General features: G+C 42.0%; 1 protein-coding gene across 1 annotated transcript in view; it reads right to left on the bottom strand.

The window, feature by feature from the left end:
• cfap91 (cilia and flagella associated protein 91) overlaps positions 1-25,805 on the bottom strand; it is an 86,100-nt gene that overhangs the window by 26,968 nt on the left and 33,327 nt on the right. The window contains exons 6-9 of the mRNA XM_060832794.1: positions 24,889-25,066; positions 20,674-20,831; positions 5,940-6,122; positions 986-1,125 (exon numbers count right to left, since the gene is read on the bottom strand). Of these exons, the coding sequence (XP_060688777.1) occupies positions 986-1,125; positions 5,940-6,122; positions 20,674-20,831; positions 24,889-25,066 (659 nt within the window). The remainder of the gene's footprint in view (positions 1-985; positions 1,126-5,939; positions 6,123-20,673; positions 20,832-24,888; positions 25,067-25,805) is intronic.

The raw sequence follows: 25,805 nt of genomic DNA, 5'->3' as shown, positions 1-25,805 counted from the left end.
GACTAAATGCCTGCTTATGCTCCTATGTTCCCATGCTCTTAAATTTCATTGATGTAGGGGTATATCAAGGCACATACATGGGCAATTTAAAGACAAGTAACTCCTCTCTCCTCTTGTTAAGATCCTCTGTAATTGCTTGGATATTTCTGTAGGCAGTAAGTTATTAAACAGTTTCAATATCACCTTTTCCCACCTTGAAAGAACCAGTTGTAAGGGATGAGAGGGTGGTGGTTATCTTCAGAGTTACTGGGAAAGCCCTCCTTGCCCTATTTGAGGGTGCAGGTCATCACGATGAAGGTGAACTGCCTCCCCAGTGAAACAAAGCATCTTGAGGTATTACTTCTGACTCATCCCAATGTAAGATTAGTGTACCCAGAAGACCATCTCAAAGAGGGACCATCTAAACAAAGTCATCCTTCCTTACAGAGGTTTGCTTCTTTAATTCCTCATCTGCACATCTTGCTCATGTTGCACAGAAATGCACTGGAACTATTGCTCCCATAGCTATGCAAACCATTTATATATTCTTCCCATCACTGTTAGCAGAAACCTTTAAAAAAGCTACTAGCAACTCAACATAATGTTTGCGTCAACTTAGCATCAGCACACATAGGTCAAATGTACCTCAGCTGCAACCTATTGTCAGTATTGCTTCAGGAGTGAATAGGATGGCAGTCGCTGGACTTTCATTAGTCAATCTGTGCATTGCATTAGCCTGTTGAAGATAGAATAGGCTAGAAATGGCTAATTATGAATAAATTGCTTTGTCAGTCAGTCGGGTAGATATAATCTATTTGGGTAAGATTATGCAGACAGTGACACCTTTCAGCTGTAGTTCCAAACAAGTGTGTTCCAATCATTTTTCACAGGATATGTCATCAGTATTAACTATTATTTTGCTCATATATTCTTCTAAATTTATAAACCAAAATTCAAAAACAAAAGCCAGCAATTTCTATGACTCTATTTATTCATGAACATATACCTTATGAATTTTAGCAAGCTCCATCTCTCTTCGTGCAGCATAATTCAAAGTGCCATCCTTTGTTGTTTTTTTTGGTCTCTGAATTCGTATTCGTGGTTGAGTGACAAAATCTGGTAGAGTTTCCTCTAATTCTAATATACCTTAAAAAAATACATTGAAAGCTTAAAGAACCCTAAAGACAATTTTAAGTTGTAAAAATCTTTCAATTTTTTTAAAAGAGGAACTTGCATAAGTATACTTTGGTGTAACTTTTATAATCACAGATTAGACCACAAAATATATGCTCTGACCTGCCGAAGCACTACCCACCCATTCCCCTACATGTGTGGGGTTTGCACATTCTCCCCGTGTCTGCTTGGGTTTCCTCTGGGTGCTCCGGTTTCCTCCCGCAGTCCAAAGATGTGCAGGTCAGGTGAATCGGCCATGCTAAATTGCCCGTAGTGTTGGGTAAATGTAGGGGAATGGGTGGGTAGTGCTTCGGCAGGTCGGTGTGGACTTGTTGGGCCGAAGGGCCTGTTTCCACACTGTAAGTCTAATCTAGGAATAGTCCAGTCAACCTTCAAGCCCACTCCACTGTTCAACATGATTATGTTGATCATCGAACTCTTACCCTGTTTCTGCTTTCTCTCCATATCTTTTGGCCCTTTAGCCCTGAGAACTATACCTAACTCATTCTTGAAAACATTCAATGCGTTGTTCTCAAATGCTTTGTGTGACAGAGAATTCCTCAGGCTCACCATTCTCTCTGGGTAAAAAATATCACATCTCAGTCCTAACTGGTCTACCTCATATCTCTAGACTATGATCCCTTGATCTGGACTCTCCATTCCTCAGGATTCTAAGATTTGTACTAACTAGTCCATTTAGAATTTTATAGGCATTTTATACAGCATTCCTTCCTAGCATTGCCTCACCTTGCCTTTGTGCATTGTGTCCCCACAGCCAGAGAAACCAGGCACATCTTCTCCTGTTTTGCCTTGCTATTTAGATCAGATACATAACCAGGAAGCTTGACATGGTTGTCAGTAGTCCTGTCAAGGGAGATAGCCTTCAGTCAGGGCTCACAATACAGTAGCCAACAACAGTCCCTGATTCCAGTCCAGGGGCTTGGACATGGTCAATCAGCTGCTTGGGGCAGTCAAAGCCAGGTTGCTCTCCATGTAAGGGGTGAGGAGCCAAACATCTGGCAGTCCCCCACCTGTCTTGGCTCTTTCTGCTGTTTTTCTACTGGAATAAGGAAGGCAGAATAATAAGGGAGATAGAGGTGGGAGGTACAGGTGTATGTAGTGATGTGTCCTGAGCAAATAAGTGGACAGCGCAGAGAGCATGCAGCATTAGTGGTATCAGAGATTGGGATTGGTGACACTGAGCAAGGAATGATGTTGCAGGCAATAGCAAGATTAGTACAAAATGAGCCCAGATAGAAGTGGGTATAGTTGCAGGGATAGAGTGAAAAGTGTACTGGAAAAAAGTTATGACATATGCTGGAAAAGTGCAGAAGGTCATCGACTTTCTCCATACATTGCTGTGCATTCCTCCAGATAGCTGAAACTGCACTGGTTACTTCAGACATGGTCCATTGCCTTCTTTGCTGGTGCTGGGACAAAAGGATGGTCCAGCCTGTGCACTACCCCATCCAGCAGGAACTACCCTGTCTGCAAAGTAAGGCACCAAATTTCTGACTGGCTGACTGCCAAGACTGGAGAAACTAAGAAAACACACAAAATCTTGCGGCAAAAAAAAACCTCCATCAAAAATCTCAATGCAACTCACGCTTAGGCAATAAAACATAAGATTAAGCCCAAAGTTTCTACTCCAAAGTCCAGAAACAACATGAGATAAATATGGGTAACAGACAACCAGTGATCAAACATCCAACAGAGCAAATTAAATAGCAAATGTAATAATGTCAGATCCCCAAGAACCTCAAAACATTTGAGATATTGTGGGTCATTAAATCTTTGAGTAAAAAATGAGGTCTGCAGATGCTGGAGATCACAGCTGAAAATGTGTTGCTGGTTAAAGCACAGCAGGTTAGGCAGCATCTCAGGAATAGGGAATTCGACGTTTCGAGATGAAGGGCTTATGCTCGAAACGTCGAATTCCCTATTCCTGAGATGCTGCCTAACCTGCTGTGCTTTAACTAGCAACACATTTTCAGCGGTCATTAAATCTTTACAAAGGATTCCAAATTCTTCACTTTCAAAGATCTAGCTTCAGAACTCTCTCCAAAGCCTAATTGATAATTGATTCATCCAGTACAGAATAGCCCCAATGAATCTATACTAACAAAAAAAAATTCAATCTATATTACCTTCCAGCACTTAGATCACAGCCGTGTATGTGATGACATTTCAAGTGCTGATCAAAGCATTTTTTAAAAATTAAGATTTCCCACCTCAACTACCCTCTAAATCAGTCTATTTCAGATTCTCTCCACGCTGAGTAAAAAAAAATATTTTCCTCAAATCCCCTCTAATCCTCCTATTTTTCACTTTAAGGTTATACCTCTTTATTAATGACTCTTCAATGAATGCAAATAACTGCTTATCGTTTATTTTCTCCTGGATTCATTCATCTGCATTCTAGAAGGAGCACAATTCCAATAAATCCTCAGACGTTTTGCCCCTGGGTTTTCCTGAACTTCAATCATTTTCAGTTGCCTCAACCAAATACTACTCGTGAGCTTCCTTGACCTCACTCTCAGCTGTGTATTATTAACTCATGGGCTTCTACTGAGACCCCACAGTTTCCAGAGCTTTTCCTGAGCTTTAACCCAACATAGCAACACCTACTAGTACCTAGCACTTCTCCAAGCCTTAACTACATCGGTTGCTCTTCAGAGGGTCAGTGTGGACTTGTTGGGCCGAAGGGCCTATTTCCACACTGTAGGGAATCTAATCTATCAAATGATTTCTGGGACTTCTTCCCAACCACAGAGAGCTAATGATCTTAGCTGCCATCTCAGCAGCTCATCTAACACAGCACCTTTCTAGCATGGTGCTTATTCCTCTGCATCTGTCTCTCTCTCTCTCTCTCTCTCTCTGAATAAGATCCTTTTAGTAAGGTTTGAACTATTCTGAGTTACCTATTGAAATTCTTCCAACAAGCCTCACAGTACAAATGGACACACAAAAATGGATTTCATTACACAACTTTGTACTGTTCACTTGTACAAAGTCGAAAAATGGGTTGTGCTTTGTGCTCTCTCCCACACTGAGTTTGATGATGGGGGCATTTAATTAATAAAGATGGCAGCAGAAAAGGACATGCAACATTTCTGCCTCACCCCAGGTTAATTTCATGGAAGGAATACCCTTGAGTAGCATTCCTGTACCACCACCAATTCAGGCCTATAAATGAGCAATTAACATATATTTAAGGGCTTCATTCTACTGTCGCTGGTATTACTCCAGCCTGTTTTGTTGTGGGCTCCTGCAGTTGGGTGGAGGCTCGTTAAAAGACGCATTGTACCTGAACTAGGTTATGAGATATTGAAAGCCAACCCATATCCTTACTGATGGCACCTACTCATTTCCCTCTTTAACCCCAACTGCGATCTCCATCCTTGGACCTACATGCATCAACACTGACCTGAACCTGGGTCCCTCTTCAGTTCAAAATTTCAGGTAGTTACCAGCAAGTCACCACTTCCTTAGTGGTGCTGCTGAATACAGCGGAGCCTCTGGCTTCAGATTGGCTGGCAACTATAGGCGAGGGATCCCATTCTATGATCCTTGAACGCAGGAGAAAGCCAGCCACTGGTCTGTTAAGTGTCTGAGTAGGAGAAGGTGCAATAGACCAAGGGTAATCACTATCCCATATTTCACAGGTTAGTCCTCAAATTTTCCAATTTGTCCTAGGCCACACTTTTGCTCCTTGAGATGCCACTCTCTTGAATTTCTCTGGACAGTGACTTGGAGATTGCTAGTGTTTCCTTTTGCTAATACCTGAGCATCTTTGGTGCATTTGCACGTGCACTGCTGCTGTGTATGCAGAGCCCACTCCACTCACCCACCAGGAGCAGGGGACTGGTAGTCTGGAAGCAGGCCTGAGTACTTGAGGGTACAGTTAGGTAGAGAGGCTACTGATTAAGCGAGGGCAGGAGTTTTGGGAAAAGGTGTTGCTGGAGTGAGTGTAGCAAGTGGGGTCTGGAAGAGAATTTCTGAATGAGAGGTTGTAAGGAATGGTTGAGAGGCTTCTGTTTGTGTTTGTTGGGAGAGAGGAGTTAGACAGAGACATGTGTTTATATGCAGAGTGGTAGTGAGAAGCATCTGGGATCAAAGTAGAGCTATGAAATAGCATGCATTAGCTCATCAAGGTTTTGGGACAGAATATTGCATACTTTTGTACAGTAAAAGGGCAATTCTTTTTGGGTTTCTTTGCATCTGATTTAAAAGTTGTTCCCTCTGACCTCCCTGTCTCCCCTACAGGTCTTGCCACCTCGCTGCTCCTGTCCTGAGCAACATCGCACTAGAAACCAATCTTTACTCCAGACTCTGGTCTCAGCCAGCTTTCCTGATCCCTGTTATCTCTACAAGATTTCACCCCTTGCTTTTGGCAATTACATTTGATGAAAACTGGAACAATTTTTAACTACTTTATGAGGGATTATTTCAGTGAAAACTTGTATGCAATCTAGCTTCCATGGTACAAGTAGTATGTACCTATAATGCTTCCCAAGATTCACCTTCATATCAACCACGGTTATACAGCAACAAGATACCAATCTCTCTTGGTTAAAATGGATAAAGTTTTATTTCTAAATATAAGGGTTAATACTGAAGAATGTTTTGTGGATTTAAGACAGTATAAAGAGATTTGGACCTCATTGTAATTTTTATAAAATGATTGTATTGTGTGTAGTTGAAGATTGCCTGTTGGATATTCAGCTGACAAACCCAAAACAGATTGCAAATTTTACAATTTGGTAGTTTCTGTAGCACTAAATTACCATTAAATGTGGAAAGAAAATGACTTTTTACAATGAAACGTTCTGCATTCTGGTCTGGAAACCGGCCATTTCGAGAAACTGGTGCATAAACTTGTGATCCATAATCGGCATAGTCCTGGATGCAGGTACGCCGCTCAAGCTTCCCTTCCACATTTCTTCTTTTAGCTGTTAATTTTCTTATTTCTGCAAGTACATTTGTTAAAATGTTAATGCATACCAGTGTACATGTTTATATAAAACTTTTATAGTTAAGTAATATTCAGGCCACACAAGTGCCAGGCAAAAATCATCTCCAACAAGACAGAATCCAAACATTGTCCCTTGAGATTTAATGGCATCACCATTCACTAGCAACATCCTGTTGTAGAAACTGAACTGAATGAACCATTCGAATATTATGGCTAAAGATGCTGGGAATTCTACAATGAGAAATTAACCTGTTGCCCTAGTGTGTCACCACAATCTACAAGGCACAATCAGGAGTGTGATAGAATAATCTCTACTTTCCTGGATGGATTCTTCAAACTATGCTCAAGAAGCTTGACATCATCCAGGTCAAAGCAGCCCACTTGATTGGCACCTAATCCACACCCTCAACATTCACAACCCTTTCCCACCGAGGCACAGTGACAGCCGTTTGTACCACCTACAGGATACATTGCAGTAACACCTTAACTCTCTCTAGACAACATCTTCAAAACCTGTGACCTCTACCACCCAGAACAACAAGACAACCAGATGCATGGGAACAGTGCCAACTACATGATTCCATCCAAATTACATACCATCCTTACTTGCAATTAATTGCCTTCACTGTCAATGGGTCAGAATCCTGAAACTCTCTTCTCAACAATGTGGGGATCTCTACAGTGCAAGAACTGAAGCAATTTAAGGAGTGAGATCATCACCAACTTTTCTAGGGCAATTAGAGATGGGTTAGGGCAGAAAGTGATGCCCACATTCCGTGACTGAATTTTTAAAAATATTAAATTATTAAACTTTGATAAGTAGAATTTAACATGTGTAAAACTGCACTGAATGGGAAAGCTGGTAGTGGGTCAGGAGTCTGCAATTAAAGCAGGCTTTACCACGGTTCTTCAATTCAGCCACTACGTTAGCATCCATCTTTCAAGTTCCCAATCTATTGGGGGGGGGGTCCACGAGGAATGGTCTATCAAATCTTTCAACGGAAGGATTTCTAATGAAAGGACCCTCGGTTGTTAGAAGAGAGACTCAAAAATTTAACTTTGTTTTTCTCTCCACAAATGTAGCCAGATCTATTGATTTTTTTTCCCCAGCATTTTGTTTCTATTCTGTTAAAATGGCTGACTTGTATTTAGATTCCAAAGGCTGTTACGATCGAAGAAATGGAAAAGAAATTTGTGAAGACTACCCCTGCCTCGTACCTGAACTGCTTTGCTTCCTCCCTCCACCTCAAAATTCCCAGGTCTCTGATTCTTACCTGGAGGTCCTGTTCAGAGTCTGAGAAACTGAAAAGTAATAACCTTCCTAGAATTCTGCAGACAAAAGACTTCTCAAACCATGCAGCTGCATTCATTCTTCAATTACATTTCCTCTAATCTTTGCATCATTTCACAAATGTGTGTCACAGCCAGTCAACATAAATGTTGGCCTTCCCTCCTACGCACACAATCCATTTGTCACATTCACAAGCTTCTGCTTTCTGTCTTTACAATAGAACACAATTCTAGGCTGAGACAGAAAATCAGGACAGGAAATGAGAAGGAGGTGTACTTTCAGGTTGGCACCTTTACAGCCATGGAAAACGCATTCCCACCTGTTCAATGGGAAGCAGGTCCTGTTCCAGGCACAGCAGATAATGACTTGCTATGAAAACATAAGCCTTCTGAAGAACTTGTGCTCTCACATGTTGAGTGAATGGACTCTTTGTCCATCTACACAAGTGCTGTTGAGGTTTTGCTTCTTTTGAGCCATACCTTCGTAAGCATCCCTCTGGCGTAGCGTGTTGTTGAGGAGAAGGCAGCTAGTGCTGTGTTGGCTCTCCTCTTATGTCTCAATAGAGATAGTTAGCACTGCTTGAGCCAATGCCATGTTGCAATGAAGGCTGGCAACAAGGAATGTAGATCAAGTTGAGTGAAATCCAAGATAGATGAACTGACTTTCAACAGTTTGCAATGTATCCATCAGTGAAAGTACAACCTCTGAAGAATTGCTCTGAGCAGTCTCCTAGGCATGGCCGCAGGTATTCAGTTTTGCTATTTGAAGATTCCCGCCTGTCACATTCACTCAAGAATGATGTTTCCCCACCCTCCCTCCCTCAACCTGTTCTCTCAGCTGGCTGGCTCTCACTAGTTCTCAGCAACTTGAAAGACTCATGCACTGCCTTTTAAACCCAGACTGCTTGGTTAAACTAAATCCTAAGTTAATTGGGATTTAAATATTTTAAATCACTTCCTTGACAGCCTCACAGATGTTCCCAATCCACCCAGGTTAAATCTGGAAATGGGAGAGATCTAGTCAGGCTCCCAACCATAACTCATTATTTTTAGGGATTTAAACATCCAAGACCCTTTCTATCCACTTTCCACCTTCCATCACCCCTTGACAGTTAGAATTTTGTCTTCAGAATCATAGAACCATCTTCTCATCAATTCTTGTGCCATCACCAAAATGGTCCAAGTGTAATTTTGGTTCTTTTCCCAAAATTAATTCAAAAGATACCAACTCCCCAAATCAGCAATATCTAATACAACAATTATGTAGTATGAAACGTTTTGTATGACTAGTTGAACCTACTTTTATGGTGTCCTGACTTCACACAGAAAATGGAAGCTTAGTAAAATTTCATTATCTCCTTGTTTCTCTTGAATTCTTATTTCATGCTCTGATCTGCATCAAACATAACCTATAGCTAACATTCATAGTTTCACCTCACCATTAAACGCTTAGCACTGCTGCAAGTCTCACAGCCTTATCTCATACACTGTTAACTATTCAATCATGAGAGCCTCATCACCCAAACAGATTGCATCACACTTCCCTTTCTCTTGCAGGACAAGTTGACTCAACCAGAGGCAGCAGGAGCTCATCAGTGGGGGAGGGGACCAGGTGCAGGGCTCTTTCCTCATGAAAGAGACAATTGGTACCATTATTGAAGCAGCCATGGATGAGGTTGCGTGCAACAGTGGAGTTGAAACCATTGAAGGTGACAGTATCCTCAGACTTAATCCTCTTTCTCGCATCTGTTTTCTTTTTAGTATGTATCTCTGAATTTTTAGCTTTTTGCCTCACCACAGCCTTACCCTTCTACTCTTTTCTTTTCAGTTATCAAAAATAACCAGTGGTGGAACAGCAGGAGGTACAAGAACAGCAATATTAAAGAAGAAAATTTATCAATAGTTCTCACACTTGCAGCGATCAACACAGATAGTGACACTGCGTGAACTTCAGAGGTTGGCTTCTAGGGGTATAGGCAAATGATAAACATTGGGCACTGTTGACCTTCAGACATTTAGAGACAAGAGTGGTGTAGGTGCCAGCTCACAAGGGTGAGGTTCTACACAAGTTCTTCTGCAGAGATCTCAGAGGAGGACTTCACTGGGGCAATTAACATAAGGTGGCTGATGGCTACACACAATTACATCTTGGCATTTGGTAAGTCATGATTAGAACCAGGTGGACCTCATAAATGAGATTCTTGATTAGCCCAGGTTAACAACCCCAATGATGAAAGCCTTGGCTGACAAATATAACTATGAGATTAGAATTTCCTCAGTTAAGGACTAACACCAGGCTGGCTGGCTACAGCCGGTGTACTGTGCACTAGAAAATAAAGGATGATGAGACACCAGCCTCTGTGTACTTATTTCAGTGGCAATGGGAGAAAATGGGATGGGCCTGAAGAATATTTGTTTGCAATGGTTATCTTAGAGTTGGTGTAAACATTTCTGGCGTTGTGCAACTATTTGGGAATCTTGACCCAGTTGGCCCTGCTGTTGAAGTTTGGGCCCAGTATGTAGAAAGAATGTAATATTTCTTCTGGGCAAGTGACTTTGGGGCAGACGAAAAGCAATGAGTAATCTCTCTGACTGCGTGTGAACCCACTGCATTTTCAGTTATAAGGAGCTTAACGTCCCCAGAGGCACCAGAGACTAAAACCTTCCAAGAGTTGACAGAGTTGGGTAAGGAATATTACGACCCCAAACCTCCTCTAATCCTGAGACACTATCTGTTTTATTAGAGAACCCGGGGAATGCCTTTGACGAGATTACATTGACTGGCAAAGGCACATGATTTTGGGTAAACACTGAATGAGATGCTGAGACACCATTTGGTATGTGGGAATAATGACGTAGTCATGTAGAAGTACCTATAGATGAAGTCCAACTTGATTTCCAACAGGTGTGGTAGCTGGTCTTGTCATTAGAAAATATAGCAAGTGGAGTATGGGGACTACTAGAGCATCCCAAATGGAAGTGGACACTCTCACCTGTCTAACTTAGTTTGAGGAACACCAGTGTAGCAATCACAGGGCTCATGGAGGGCACATCCTGAGCAGTGCGACCCTAGGCAGTCCACAGCAGAACTCCACAACAAAGCCGAGACTCAGCCAAGCGGCTGAGCAGTTCTTCAGGAACTAGGCCAACGAGCCATTGTAGTCACTGCCAGTATATGGGTTTGAGACAGCAAAGGAGTCCTACAAGGCCTGACTTGAGTAAGAAACAAGGAATTTGCCAGAGTTGGAGGACTTGAGCTCTCGGGAGAGGTTGAATAGGCTGTTTTCCCTGGAGCATTGGAGGCTGAAGGTTGACCTTATAGAAGTTTATAAAATCATGAGGGGCATGGATAGGATAAATAGACAAAGTCTCTTCCCTGGCGTGGGGGTGTCCAGAACTAGAGGGCATAGGTTTAGGGTGAGAGGGGAAAGATATAGAAGAGACCTTACGGGCAACTTTTTCACAAGAGGTGGTAAGTGTTTGGAATGAACTGCCAGAAGAAGTGGGTGAAGGCTAGTACAATTGCAATATTTAAAAGGCATCTGAAAGGGTATATGAATAGAAAGGGTTTGGAGGGATATGGGCAGGTGCTGGCAGGTGGGACTAGATTGGCATTGAGATATCTGGTTGGCATGGACGAGTTGGACCGAAGGGTCTGTTTCCGTCCTGTACATGACTATGAAAGCTCAGAGGCCTGTACTCAGGACAGTGTACACCTTAGAAAGTTCCCCTTCATGTGGGTTGGAACAATGAAATCACTTCATGATACCCAAGTCAGAGTCAATTAAAATTAATGTTTGGTTAAATGGTCAGCCGGTTCCCAAGGAAGTCGATACTGGTGCAGCTGCATCTGCGGTTGCAGAATCCGCCTGTAACTCCAACCTTTAAGCTTATGCAAGGTCTCAGCCAGACTGAGGACATAGACTGGGGAATCATTGCAAATTAAGGGTACGGCTTCTGTTCTAGACTCCAATGAAAAGCAGTTGGCACAATTACCACAGATGATATTAAAAGGCTCAGGCCCAAGTCTCTTGGGATGGAATTGGTTGAGAAAGATTCACCCTGATTGGCTCAAGATTTTTAAATGAGACAATGGCTGCCTCAGTGAAGCCCTACCTAGCAAGATACCCAGGAGATTTTCAAGAAGGACGTGGGACTATCAAAGAAGCCAAAGCCTCTTTATACATTGACCAGCATGCAATTCAGAGATTTTACAAGGCTCGCCCAGTGCCATTTGCCTTGCAGGCTAAAGTAAAATTAGAAATCAGGAGGCTGGACAGCAAAGGAATCATCGAACCAGTGCTGTTCGCAGAATGGTTAACAACCCCAATCAAGAAAGCCTTGGCTGACCAATAGAACTAGAAGATTAGAATTTCCTCAGTTAAGGCCTGACTTTGAGCTGACTGGCTACAGCCAGGATACTGTGCACTAGAAAATAAAGGGTGTCAAGACACCAGCCTCTGGATAGTTATTTCAGTGGCAACAGGAGAAAACTGGATGAACCTGAAGAACATTCATTTGCAACTATCGTCTGGAGTTAGGGTAAGCATTTCTGCCGTCATGCCTCTATTTGGGAAGCTTGACTCATTTGACCCTGCTGTTGTACAGATTGTGAAGCCTGACGGCTCAGTTCATCTTTGTGGGGATTTCAAGGGAACAGTAAACTGCTTCTCACAGCTAGATAAATACCCAATCCCTTGCACAGAGGACTGTGCTAGAGGACATGGGAGAGGCGTCCTTTACAAAGCTAGACATGAGTCACACCTACCTGCAATTGTTACAGGATGAGCAGTCCCAGAAGTGTGCTACAATTAATATCCATAAGGGTTTATATCAATATACAACTCTGATCTTTAGGGTATCATCAGCCTGTGCTCTTTTCCAAAAGACCATGGAGAACATTTACAAGGGCTACCTCAGGTGGCCATTTATCTGGATGATGTACTAATAACCGGGAAGACCAATAAAGAGCACTTAGAGAATTTGGACATAGTGCTTAAACATTTCTCCCAGACTTGTGTAGGCCTTAGACAGGAAAAACATATGTTCTAGGCGCACCAAGTGGCCTACTTGGGTTATAGAGTCGACAAAACCGGGTTACAACCATTGGAAAAGAAAGAAGCCCCAGCTCCCATGTCTGTCTATACCGGAGCTTTAGTTCTTTGCCTGGGTTAGTGAATTATGATGGAAATTTCATGTGTAATCTGGCCTCCATCTTGGCATCCTTACTCCCTTATTAAAGCATCGGTCATGAAAATGGTTGTGAAGCCAAGAAGCAGCTTGACTTAAGAAAGTGAAAAAGCAGCTATCGTCATCCAAGGTGTTGGCCCACTACAATTCGAAACAATAAATAGGGCTCCCTGGTGTGGTATCGGAGTAATATTGGCTCACCAGTGGCCCAATGGAGCTGAACACCCAATGATGTATACTTCCTGGACTCTGGCTGATGATGCACCCAAGTATGCCCAGATAGAGAAGGAAGGTTGATCGGTTATCTTTAGTGTGAAGAAGTTCCACCAGAACCTTTTTTATGGAAGGAAATTTCTCATAGTAACAACTTGCTATGGCTACTGAAGGAACACAAGACAGTGCCACTCAGCTTCTGTTAGAATTCAGCTTTAGGCCCTTATTCTCAGCATGGATGCAAGTGGCTAATGCAGATGCCTTCAGCCACCTCCCACTGGCAAATACTCCACCAGTGATGTCTCCCTGGGAAGAATGTTTTGATCTTAAATTTTCTGGACACCGTGGACAATATCTGACTGTGGACACAAAGATCCCGTCCTACCGAAACTGGAACTGGTGGTAATGGGGGCAACAGAAAGTGCATCACAACCAGGATTGAAACCTCTTTGGACCTGGTGAGACCAGATCACAATACAGGTAGTTCTTGGATAAAGCGCGTTCCACCAGCACGATTTGCTTATAATGTCGCTGAGGAATTAAGGAACTATATTTTCGAGAACACTTACCACTGTATGGAATAGCACAATTCCAGCAGTGACCGTTTTGCATGATTTGTTTTGCAAATGTTCTGATGTATATGCCATTTTAAGCATACTCTGGTGTCTATGCCAGTCTTCATGCCATTCTGTGCCTGCACTGATGTCCGCTGCTGATAGAGCAGCTTTCAGAGAGAGGTACAATACAGGGAGCAGCTTTCTGAGAGACACACTGAGCAGCTTCCTGGGAAAGGGAAACTACTCCTAGATTATCCCTTTCTTGAAAAAAAAGAGGGGCATAGTGACAAGAATATTAGCAAGAAGCATCCTGGTGAGAAAATTGCAGATGGTGAATGCAAAAGAAAGGCTATAACACTGAAAGAGAAGCCAGATATTATAAAGCATTTTGAGCGTAAGGAGAGAACATGTGATATAGCTCACTTAACAGGAATGAGGGAATCTACCTTACGCAACAAGATGATTTTCTGTCCCTACATTAACATTTCTTTTAAAAAATATACTGTGTTAAATTTACTTTTGTTTCATTTTATAAAAATGATGTATACCTTCGTTCAGGCTGTGCTATACTTTGTGTTAGAGTTAATGGTGATTTTTGAGCGATAGGGAGTGATATTTTCTGCTGGTGTGTCCCTAATCCCACTTTTTCCATAGGTCCCATTATTTTTTTTAGATTAGACTTACAGTGTGGAAACAGGCCCTTCGGCCCAACAAGTCCACACTGACCCGCCGAAGCGCAACCCACCCGTGCCCCTACATTTACCCCTACCTAACACTACAGGCAATTTAGCATGGCCAATTCACCTGACCCGCACATCTTTGGACTGTGGGAGGAAACCGGAGCACCCGGAGGAAACCCACGCAGACACGGGGAGAACGTGCAAACTCCACACAGTCAGTCGCCTGAGTCGGGAATTAAAGTTTTATATTAAAGTTTTTTTTCTATTTAAGCAAGGTTTTGCTGGAGCATAACTATGGCATTCCATGAGAGCTACCTGTATAGAACAGCATACTATTTTGGAAAGCAAGAGTGGTTGTCCAAGGTAAAGGTCGCCACCAGCTACTAGCCAAACTTTACCAGGTTTATCTAGAGGCTTCCAAGATGAGGATGCTAGCAAGAAGCTAGGTCTGGTAGCCAGGGTTCAATGCCAGTGGCCCAGTGTGCAAAGTGCCACCAAGGACAAAAATTGCCACCAACAGCACCCCCACATTCGCGGAAATGGCTGGGTAAACCATGGACTCTGTCGCATGTTGACTATACCAGTCCTTTCATAGAGTCATAGAGATGTACAGCATGGAAACAGACCCTTCAGTCCAACCCGTCCATGTCGACCAGATATCCCAAGCCAATCTAGTCCCACCTGCCAGCAACCGGCCTATATCCCTCCAAACCCTTCCTATTCATATACCCATCCAAATACCTCTTAAATATTGCAATTGTACCAGCCTCCATTACATCCTCTGGCAGCTCATTCCATACATTTCAGAGCATTAATGTTCAATGTTCCTGATCCTTGTGGATGCCCATTCCAAATGGTTGGACATGCATAAAGTTTGTTCAGAAAACTTAGGTATGACTATTGAAGAGCTGCAAGTAACGTTCACAATGCATGGACTCTCAGAAGACAAGGTTAACGTGAGGTCAGGTCCCGTGACTTACAAAATTCAGGTAGGTGATATAGTCCAGAACAAACACACGGATCATCTGAAAATCATTATCTCACAATCAGGGCAAGAGCAAAACAGCCTGAAGGCCTCTCAGAAACTGCAGGTGTTTTCCCTCTGTCTAGTGTCAAAGAAACCTCAGAGTCCAAAATGGATGCAGCCTCAATATTGGTGCCGCTGGAAGCGGAGGACATGACTCTTCGGAGACATTCTGGATGCAAGAGATGGGCCATGGTCTGGTACACACTGCCTGTGTCTGAATCCAAGTTGGAGGAACCAGACTGGAGCAAAAGCGTCATAAGAAGCTACAAGCGAAACACCAGGCCTACAAACTTGGACTTAGGGGGAAAGGGATGTAGTGACCGAAACTAGGTTGACCTCTAACTATGAGATTCTTAATTGACCCAGGTTAACAACCCCAATCTGGAAAGCCTTGGCTGACACATAAAACCAGGAGATTAGAATCTCCTCAGTTGAGGACTGTCTCCAAACTGGCTGACCAGCATTCTGTGTACTAGTAAAATAAAGGGTGTCTTGATAACAGGACCCAACCTCTCTGCTGCTGTTTTAGTGTAGGCCCCAGACTATGCCAGCCAGTGTGGACGAACAGCTGTGCATGGGGGCCATGGGCCAGCAGTTGTTTTTGTGTGTGTGTGTGTGTGTGTGTGAGAGAGACAGAGAGAGAGTGTGTGTGTCTGTGTGTGTGTGTGTGGGGGAGGGGGGGGGGTGAGGCGACTGAATGTTCCTATATGGGAAATACAAGCAAACTCCATTCAATTAGTGATGATATTGTCAATACCATAGTGATTCCTTGTATTTTGTTTAAAAAAAAGGTGATAATGAGCAAGAATAGTGAAGGTCGCATGCCAAGTACATCAGAACCACCACAAGGACTATGAGCACATTGTCAACAAGCATTTCAACCTGGACCTCTTTACCTCTCCATGTCCTTCTTACTTTTGACCAGGTTAATGTTGCCCTGCATCACTTTGCTAAGTTCTTCAAGGAGTAGTCTCATGAGGATTGGGAACACTGAGAAACCGATGGCATTCCAGAATAAACGTGAAGGCAGAGTACTCCTGCAGGATATCATGAAGCCAGAGCAAGATGAGTGGAGCAATGTTCTGGAGGTAATTCAGAGAGCTCTGCAAATGGAGAAGCATGTGAACCGGACGAATCTGCACAAAATCTCCTCTAACCACAGAGATCCTTATCTTTGTGACTTCCTGAAGAGATACTATTTGGACAAGTGAAGATCATCAAGAAACTGGGAGATCACATCACCAATCTGAAGAGACTGGCAGTCTCTGAGAATGGCATAGGAGAGTACTTCTTTGACAAGCTCACTCTAGGAGACCAGTGACAAACCTAATTGCAGGGAGCCAGCTTCTTTATGTGCAAGATGGAGACCAATTTCTTTGGAGTATCTGAGATCTGGGCATTATTGTGATTGTGGATAAACTGTAAAAAAAAAGCTGCTCAATATTGGGCTGCAAAAAAAAACAGGAGATTAGATTCTCCTCAGTTGAGGATGGACTCCGAGCTGGATAAAAGGGTGACTCGGTGACAGGACACTTGCCTCTGTGCTGTTATTTCAGTAGGCCTGTCAGAAAACAGGATTAAAATGTTAAGAAACTGGGAGTAATCCAGCTCCAACTTGACATAGGACTTTGGGACTTGAGGACCCGGGTGTCGCTCCAGATTGTCCTGCATGGCGACCTGTAATTTTCCCATTAAACTCAGCAGCTGTCTACCAGGTATGCTGAAGCCAATGGAATTATTTTGTTAGTTCAACTAACTGTATTTAAATTCTCCAAATAATAACAAATACAAAAACAACTTACACAAGAGTTAGAATTGAGCCATATGTCAGTGGATCATTACTTCAGGCCTTTGGGTTACTAGTCCAATGATATAATTACAATGTTATCATAATGCATAATGGGTCTGTACTAAAATTAGAAGGATGTGATTCATGCTGTACAACTGTAATGAGCTCTCAGCTATTTGTAATATTTAATATCATAAATAATTCAATATAGCCAGTACTCCAATTTGCTAATGACAAAGACTAATGGTAAGTTAAGTAGAGTCGACCAATATAAAATTAAAAAGAACTTTAAATGCAGACAATAGAATAGTCTAAGCTGTGGTGGATTAAAATGCCAATGAGAAGTCTTCACTCTGGACCAAAGAATGATAGATTCAAGTATTTCTTGTTAAAATGGTGAAAAGGTAGGGGTCAGTGGGAGCCAAAAGAAATTGAGGTCTTTGTATAGAGATCACTAAATTGTATATGCAGGCACAAAGGAAAATGGAAATGCCTAAATGGAAAGTTATCCTTTATAACAAGTAACTAAAGAAAGCAGTTTGAAGATACACATTTAAAATAAGACCCAGGCTATCCAGAAGAAAAGTCAGAACATAAAGTGTTCATGCAAAGTGTGATAGAAATTTAGACCTCTCCCATAACAAGAGCAATGGAAGCCAGTTCATATCAATAACTTTGATTTGATAACAATACTTGTTTCCTACTCAAGGATATTAAGGAATATGTAACAAAGACAAGTGCACAGAGCTCAAGTTATTATGTCAGAGATTGGTGGAATAACTACTGGAGTCTGAATAACCTACACCTGTTCCTGTGTTCCCTGTTGCTCAGTGGAGTTAATAAATATGAATAATTTAAGTAATTAGAATGATAACATGTATAATTAGGTGTAACAGATTCCTTCATTATGCGATGGAAAACTTTTAGCATTACCTTGTCACAGTGAGGAGGAAATAGATAACCTCAGTTCCTCATTAAGTGGAACAAAACAGGGACAGTGTTTTTTCTTTCTTGGCACGGCGTGCATTTAATAGCGTGAGCCAAATCTAAGATCCAGAATAGAACCCATGCTTGCCAAGAGCATGCATGGAAAATGATGGATATTAAAAGTGAAACCTTTTCGTAATTCCTAGAAGAACACTCCAAATATACTCTAAACTACCAATTGGAGATAAGGAGAGCAAACCCAAACTCTAAAATCACATTACCTCACCACAACTACATTATTTCTGCCTTCCCTACGTCGGAGGGGTCATAATTATTAAGCTTGCATTTTTATTCATAGTCTGCACAAAAGAGTAAAAACATTAAAATCCAAATGAGAAAGGAAACCATTTAATATCTATTTTCTAGATTGGCATATTTCTTTATCTCTGTAAAGAGCATATGTGCAACAGTTCAGGCACACAGATAACGTTTAACCCTATTATTGTCAGGAAGAGGATTTGATTATATTTCTGTTGTACTTAGGGAACATTTAGCCCTTTTGACTTTGCTTTAATATTCAATTGAATGATAACTGGGAGATATGCAACTCCTTCATTTGATATTGCACACATTTCTCAATAATTAGATGGGACTACTCTCATTATCTCAGATATTGTTTCATTGCAAATAACACGGCACATATTCTTCTAGATTAGATTAGACTTACAGTGTGGAAACAGGCCCTTCGGCCCAACAAGTCCACACCGACCCGCCGAAGCGAAACCCACCCATACCCCTACATTACCCCTTACCTAACACTACGGGCAATTTAGCATGGCCAATTCACCTGACCCGCACATCTTTGGACTGTGGGAGGAAACCGGAGCACCCGGAGGAAACCCACGCAGACACGGGGAGAACATGCAAACTCCACACAGTCAGTCGCCTGAGTCGGGAATTGAACCCGGGTCTTCAGGCGCTGTGAGGCAGCAGTGCTAACCACTGTGCCACCGTGCCGCCCATAATTCAGTTGCATAATTACAAGGTAGAGTTATTCTACAGATGTAAGTGATGAATATCACACAGCAAACCAATGTTTAGACTCTCAGTCTCTCTCGTCAGTGGGGCATTTTGTTACAGGAAGTATTCAGTAAGGATTCAGAGGAGATTTACTATGATGTTGCCTGGTATGGAGAAAAGGTTTTATGAGGAAAGGCTAAGACATTTGAGGCTGTTTTTGTTAGAGAGAAAAAGGTTGAGAGGTGACCTAATTGAGACATACAATTATCAGAAGGTTACATAGGGTGGACAGTGAGAGCCTTTTTCCTTGGATGGAGATGGCTAGCACGAAAGAATATAGCTTTAAATTGAGAGGTGATACATAAAGGACAGATGTCAGAGATAGTTTCTTTATTCAGACAGTAGTAGGGGCATGGAACATCCTGCCTATAATTCCAACTTTAAGGGCATTTAAATGGTCATTGGATAAATGTATGGATGAAAATAGAATAGTATAGGTTAGGTGGACTTCAGATTGGTTCCACAAGTTGGCACAACATCGAGGGCCAAAGGGCTTGTACTGCACTGTGATGTTCTATGTTCTATCATTTGGAAACAGCAAACAACTGTGGTTCCTGCATTGATCCTTGCATCACATTGCTAGTTACAGACTCCCAGTCTGAAAACACAACACTACCACCAGCCTCTGTCTTCTACCATCAAGCCAGTTTTGAAAGTTCCTTCAAATAAAACCATTAAAATTGGCTTTGTCCAAATTCAGAACTTTAAATTATGGACCAGACCAATGCTACAAAATTAATGATCTTCCATGGTCAACAAAAAACATGAAATCATTGCCAAAATCCAAAAACCATGCAAATATCACCTCAGCCCATGTCTTGTGATTTGTGGCTCTTTCTTCACAGAATCTGTTTCTTTTTGCCTATATTTTCCACCCATGATATTTATGCAGAACTGTGACATCTGTCCTATTTGTGAATTAATTTCTGCATGTTTGGTTTAAATTTGGTATAATTTAAGATCATTTTGTTCACTTGTGGGATATGGGTGTCATTGGCTGGGTCAGCATTTATTGCCCATCCCGAGTTGCTATTAAGAAGGTGGTTGTGAACTGTCGTCCATGTGCTGTAGGTAGATCTACAATGCTATTAGGGAGGGAATTCCAGGGTTTTGTTCCAATGATACTGAAGGAGTAGCAATATATTTCCAAGTGAGGATAACAAGGTGGATTGGAAAGGCGCTGAATTGCATAATAGTTAATAACCCGATTTGCCACTTGTGAAAGGTTAGGTTTTTTTATAGTAAGTTTTGCTTTCTTGTTTATTGATGAAACCTAGCGTGAGTTTCTTTTAACTTAGATATTGGTCAAATTCAGGGAAATTTAACAATCATAGTGATTCAACTGGTCACCTAAGCATCTGGGACAGCTCACGGAATATTACCACAGCACTCTTCCCATCAGAACCTTGACAATATAAAGAAGCAATGACAGAAATATCTTATGAGGATATTACATAAAATACACAAGATAAATAGATAAGACTTTGCACTTCATGGGCAGTGTTTTTTAGAAAGAAACAAAAGTGCAGACATTGAGGTCAGCAACAAGAAAACTATAAATACTATGTTAAAGTGATTTGACAAGATTTTTTTTCTGCCATTGTTTTGAAGAGTGATAAATGGCAAACATGCAAAGATTGGTGACCAAGGCCACACTACTTCTCCAAGATAAGTTGAATGATGAGTGCAATTTGTTTTGTGAAAATTGTGGTGAAGGGAAACCAAAGAAGAGAAAATACAAGGCGTCAACTATAATTGGTAACTCATCCTCATCTAAATGAATCTAACAATACCTTTGATGTGCTTCAATCTTATCTTCTTTATAGCCACTCCTTTCTTGTGCTGAAGTTTTGACCAAATTGAATCAACCCGTTTTACATTCATTTCCTGTTGCTTTGCTTCACGTTGGCTTAACAATTTCATCAGAACATCCAGTCGAATTTCCTGAAGCCTTAAGAAAAAGTGGAAAATAAAAAAGGACACATTTATTATGTAAAAGGGTAGCCAAACATTTCACATGTGGGGGTCATAACTCAATTTCTTTTCACCCCAGGTGGATGGGTGAGCAAATTTCAGAAAGATATGGTTTGCTACAACAATACACATTAACTTTATTACTTTTTTCGATGAACTGTTCATTTAAATCAGTAATTAATAGAAATTACTACTAAATTGTGCAAAGCAACAAAACTTCATTATAGTCTTCGGCCAATAGGATTCATTCCATGCGATATCAAGAAACGGTTTGGAGGCACTGGATACTGCAAAGGCCCAGACAACATTCTACCGATAGCACTGAAGATATGTGCTCCAGAACCTGATGCTCTCCAGCCAAGCTTTCCAGTACAGCTACAACTTTGGACTCTATCTGACAATGTGGAAAAATTGCCCAGGTACATCCTGAACATGACAAGCAGGACAAATTCAACCCAGCAAATTATCGCCCCATTAGTCTATATTTGATCATCAGTCATGTGAGAGAAGGTGTCATGAGGGGGAGGTAATGGCCTAATAGTATTATCGCTAGACTATTAATCCAGAAAGCCAGCAAATGTTCTGGGGACCCAGGTTCGATTCCCACCATGGCAGATGGTCAGAAAAAAATCTGTCTCACTAATATCTCTCAGGGAGGGACATCTGTCATCCTCACGTGGTCTGGCCTATACATGATTTCAGACCCACAGCAATATGATTGACTCTCAACTGCCCTCTGAAATAGCCGAGCAAGCCATTCAATTGTATGAATAGCTACAAAGTCTCAAAGAAATGAAACTGGATGGATTACCTGGCATTGACCTGGGCTGCAGAAAAGACTTTGGCAGAAACAGCCTTGCAAAGTCCTCCTCACTAACATCTTGGGGCTAGTGCCAAAATTGGGAGAGCTGTCCCATAGACCAGTTAAACAACAGCTTGACAGTCATATTTAGGAACTAAACCTTACAGACAATGTCCAAAACACTATCTTCATCATCCCTGAAAATGTCCTGTCCCATTGGCAGGATAGACATCACCGCAGGGGGGTAAATCATCTTTATCCCATGATTACCAAGTACCGTTCTCCCTCAGCTGATGAATTGGTACCCCTCCATGTTGAACACAGAGGAATCACTGAGGATGGCAAGGACACAAAATGTACTTTGGGTGGGGGATTTCAATGTCCACCACCAAAAATGGCTTGGCAGCAGTACTATTGATCAAGCTGGTCAGGTCCTGAAGGACATAGCTGCTAGACTGCATTTGCAGCAGCTGATGAAGGAAAAACATACTTGACCTCATCAGAAGCAAATGCGAATGACATTATCAGTGAGAGTGACCACCGCACAGTTCTTGTGGGGACGAAATTCTATCTTCACATTGAGAATAATCTCAAAGATGTTGTGTGGCACGATCACAGTGCTAAATGGGACAGACTTCGAACAGATCTAGCAACTCAATACTGGGCATCCACAAAGCACTACAAGCCATTAACAGCAACAAATTGGTACTCCAGCACAATCTGTAACCTCATGGCCTGGAATATCCACCACTTAACCATCAAACCAGGGGATCAACCCTGGTTCAATGGAGAATGCAAGGGCATGCCAGGAGCAGCATCAGGCATACTGGAAGAAGGTGTCAATCTGGTTAAGCCACTAAACAGGACTACTTGCATGCCAAATAGCTTAAGCAGCAAGTGGTAGATAGAGCGAAGTAATCCTCCAACCAACAGATCAGATCTAAGCTCTGCAGTTCTGCCACAGCTTGTTGTGAATAGTGGTGGGTGAATAAACAACTCTCTGGAGGCGGCTCCACAAATATCACCATCCTCAATGTTGGGATAGTCCAGCACATCAGTGCAAAAGATAAGGCTGAAGTAATCGCAGCAATCGTCAACCAGAAGTGCTGAATGGATGATCCATGTCAGCCTCCTCCAGTGGTCCTCAGTATTACAGATGCCAGTCTTCAGCCAATTCAATTCACTCCACACGACATCAAGAACTGGTTGGAGACACTGTATACTGCAGAGGCTATGCATTCTGACTATCCAGGCAACAGTACTGAGGAATTATGCTCCAAAACTTGCTGCTCCCCTAGCCAAGCTGTTCTAGTGAAATTACAACATTGGCATCTACCTGACAATATGGAAAATTGCCCAGGTACATCTTGTATATAAAAAGAACGACAATCCAACACGGCCAATTACCGTCCCATCAGTCTACTCTCCATCAGCAGTGAAATGATAGAAGTGCTATCAAACAGCACCTGCTCAGCAGTAACCTGCTTACTGATGCCCAGTTTGAATTTCGCTAGGGCCACTCAGTTCTTGACCTCATTACAGCTATGGTTCACACATGAACAAAAGAGCTGAATTCCAGAGGTAAGATAAGAGTAATAGCTCTTGACATCAAGGCTGTATTCGACAGAGTGTGGCATCATCAAGGAGATCTTGGAATCAATTGGTATCAGGGGCAAACTCTCCAGTGGCTGGAGTCTTAGCTGACACTTAGGAAGATGCCGAACAGTGTAGTGCTGGAAAAGCACAACAGGTCAGACAGCATCCGAGGAGGAGAGTCGACATTTTGGGCATAAACTCTTCATCGGGAATGTCATGCTCGTCGTGGTTGTTGGAGGTCAACCATCTTAGCTCCAGTACATCTCTGCAGGAGTTCCTCAGGGTAGCATCTTAGGCCCAATCATCTTCAGTTGCTTCATCAATGATTTTCTCTCCATCAATAGAACAGAAGAGGGAATGTTCACCAATGATTACAAAATGTTCAGCACCATTTGTAGCAACTCAGATATTAAAGCAGTCCTTGTTCAAATGTAACAAGACCTGGCAATAGCCAAGCTTGGGCTGGACAAGTGGCAAGTAAAGTTCACACCACACAAATGCCAGGAAATAACTATCTAACTGTTGGCCTTTGACATTCAGTGTTACCATCACTGAATCCCCCATTATCAACATCCTGGGGCTTATCATTGTCCAGAAACTCAATGGACTAATGATATAAACACAGTGCTGACTCCCCTGTTCACCATCCACAAGGCACAAATCAGGAATTTGATGGAATTATCCCCACTTACTAGGATGAGTGTAACTCCAACAATACTCCAGGAACTTGACACTATCCAGGATAAAGTAGCTTGCTTGATTGGCACCACATCTTCAAGCATCCACTCCCTCCACCACCCATACTCAGTAGCAGCAGTGTGTACAATCTATGAGAGGACTGCAGAAATTCACCAAAGATCTTCAGGCAGTATCGTCCAAACCCACAACAATTTGCATCTAGGAGAGCAAGTGCTACAGATACATGGAACACCATCAAGTTCCCCTTCAAATCACTCACCGTCCTGATATGGAAATATATTGCCCTACCTAAACTGTTACTGGCTCAAATCCTTGAATGCCCTCTCCAGCAGCATTGTGGGCGTACCTACAGAAAATGGACTGCAGAAGTTCAAAAAAGAGGCAAGGGGCAGCATGGTGGCTCAGTGGTTAACACTGCTGCCTCACAGTGCCAGGGACCCAAGTTCAATTGCACATTCTCCCAGTATCTGTATCGGTTTCCTCTGGGTGCTCCGGTTTCTTCCCACATCCAAAAATGCGCAAGTTAGGTGAATTGGCGATGCTAAATTGTCCATAGTGTTCAGGGATGTGTTGGTTAGGTGTATTAGTCAGTAGTAAATATAGGGTAGGGGGAATGGATCTGGGTGAGTTACTCTTCAGAGGGTCAGTGTGGACTTGCTGGGCCGAAGTGCCTCTTTCCACATTGTTGGGATTCTATTCTATTCTAAAGCAGTTCACCACCACCTATTCAAGGATAACAGGCAATAAATACAGGCCAGCCAGCAATGCCCACGTCCAGTGAGTGAATAAAAAAACTTCCCTGTTCACAACTCTGTGCATCATATAAGCAATTCCCTTAAAAAGCCTAAATAAATCTGATTATTTTTGGTACATGGGTTGCCCACTCAACTATAACTCCGTTGAAGCACTAAGTTTTAGGGAACATTTTAATGCTTACTTTTCAATTTCTTGTTCCCGGAATGCCCACTCATTTCTTTCCATTGCCTCCATCATCCTCTTCCTCTTCTCACGTTGTGACCGATCACTCAATGGAGGCAGAGTAGCTTCCCAAGCACGCTTTGCTCGTGCACGTTCAATCATCTCCACTTCTGCTAAGCCTGCTGGCAAGCCTCTGCCTGCAGTCACAAGAAAATTTAAAATCATTAAGTAGTTGAAAGAAAGTTCTAAATATTAAAGCTTCTACAAGTATTAAAGGATTCATATGACAAGATTCCTCTTTGCTTTTTGGAAGCAAAATGTATACTTATTTATACAATGCTGTACCTAAGTTGTACCAATATAATTTACATGGAACATGGAGTAACAGATGTCTGTTGCATAACATATTTTCTGTTCTGCAGATCAGAAACATCTTTGTGCTAATTGATGTCATAAAATTACTAATTGTATACCACTTTCTTCAGTATGTTTGTTCTTAATTTTTTTCTATTTAAATTAGCCTTCAAGTAGTTAAACTGCAGTTCAGAAACTCATTATATAGCATACTTCTCAAGTGTTTCATATTGTCTCGTACAGCTTATTCCAGCAGTCAAAAAATACTTGTCCCACCTGCACAGACTGCACCAATAATTGCAAATTTCACAGTCTGACATTTTCTTTCCTCACTTTCTTTCTTCTTCTCTCCAAGCCTCGTAGTTTTAATAAAACATTATAGGCAGGCTGTGAAGAGAGAAAGAAGAAAGAAAATATAAGGTAAAGAAAAACAGAGAAAAAAAGATGGTTGTTGTAATGTGCAATATTACCATGTCAGCATTCACAAGGCAGGAATGCATACAGCTTTACAATGAGCTACTCTGTTTAGACAAATAAGAAAGCTACAAGCTGATATTAACAATTCGCCATTGCCTGTCACGT

This window comes from Hemiscyllium ocellatum, chromosome 12, assembly GCF_020745735.1.
Source record: "Hemiscyllium ocellatum isolate sHemOce1 chromosome 12, sHemOce1.pat.X.cur, whole genome shotgun sequence".
NCBI lineage: Eukaryota > Metazoa > Chordata > Chondrichthyes > Orectolobiformes > Hemiscylliidae > Hemiscyllium > Hemiscyllium ocellatum.
This window is presented reverse-complemented; position numbering and strand designations above follow the sequence as displayed.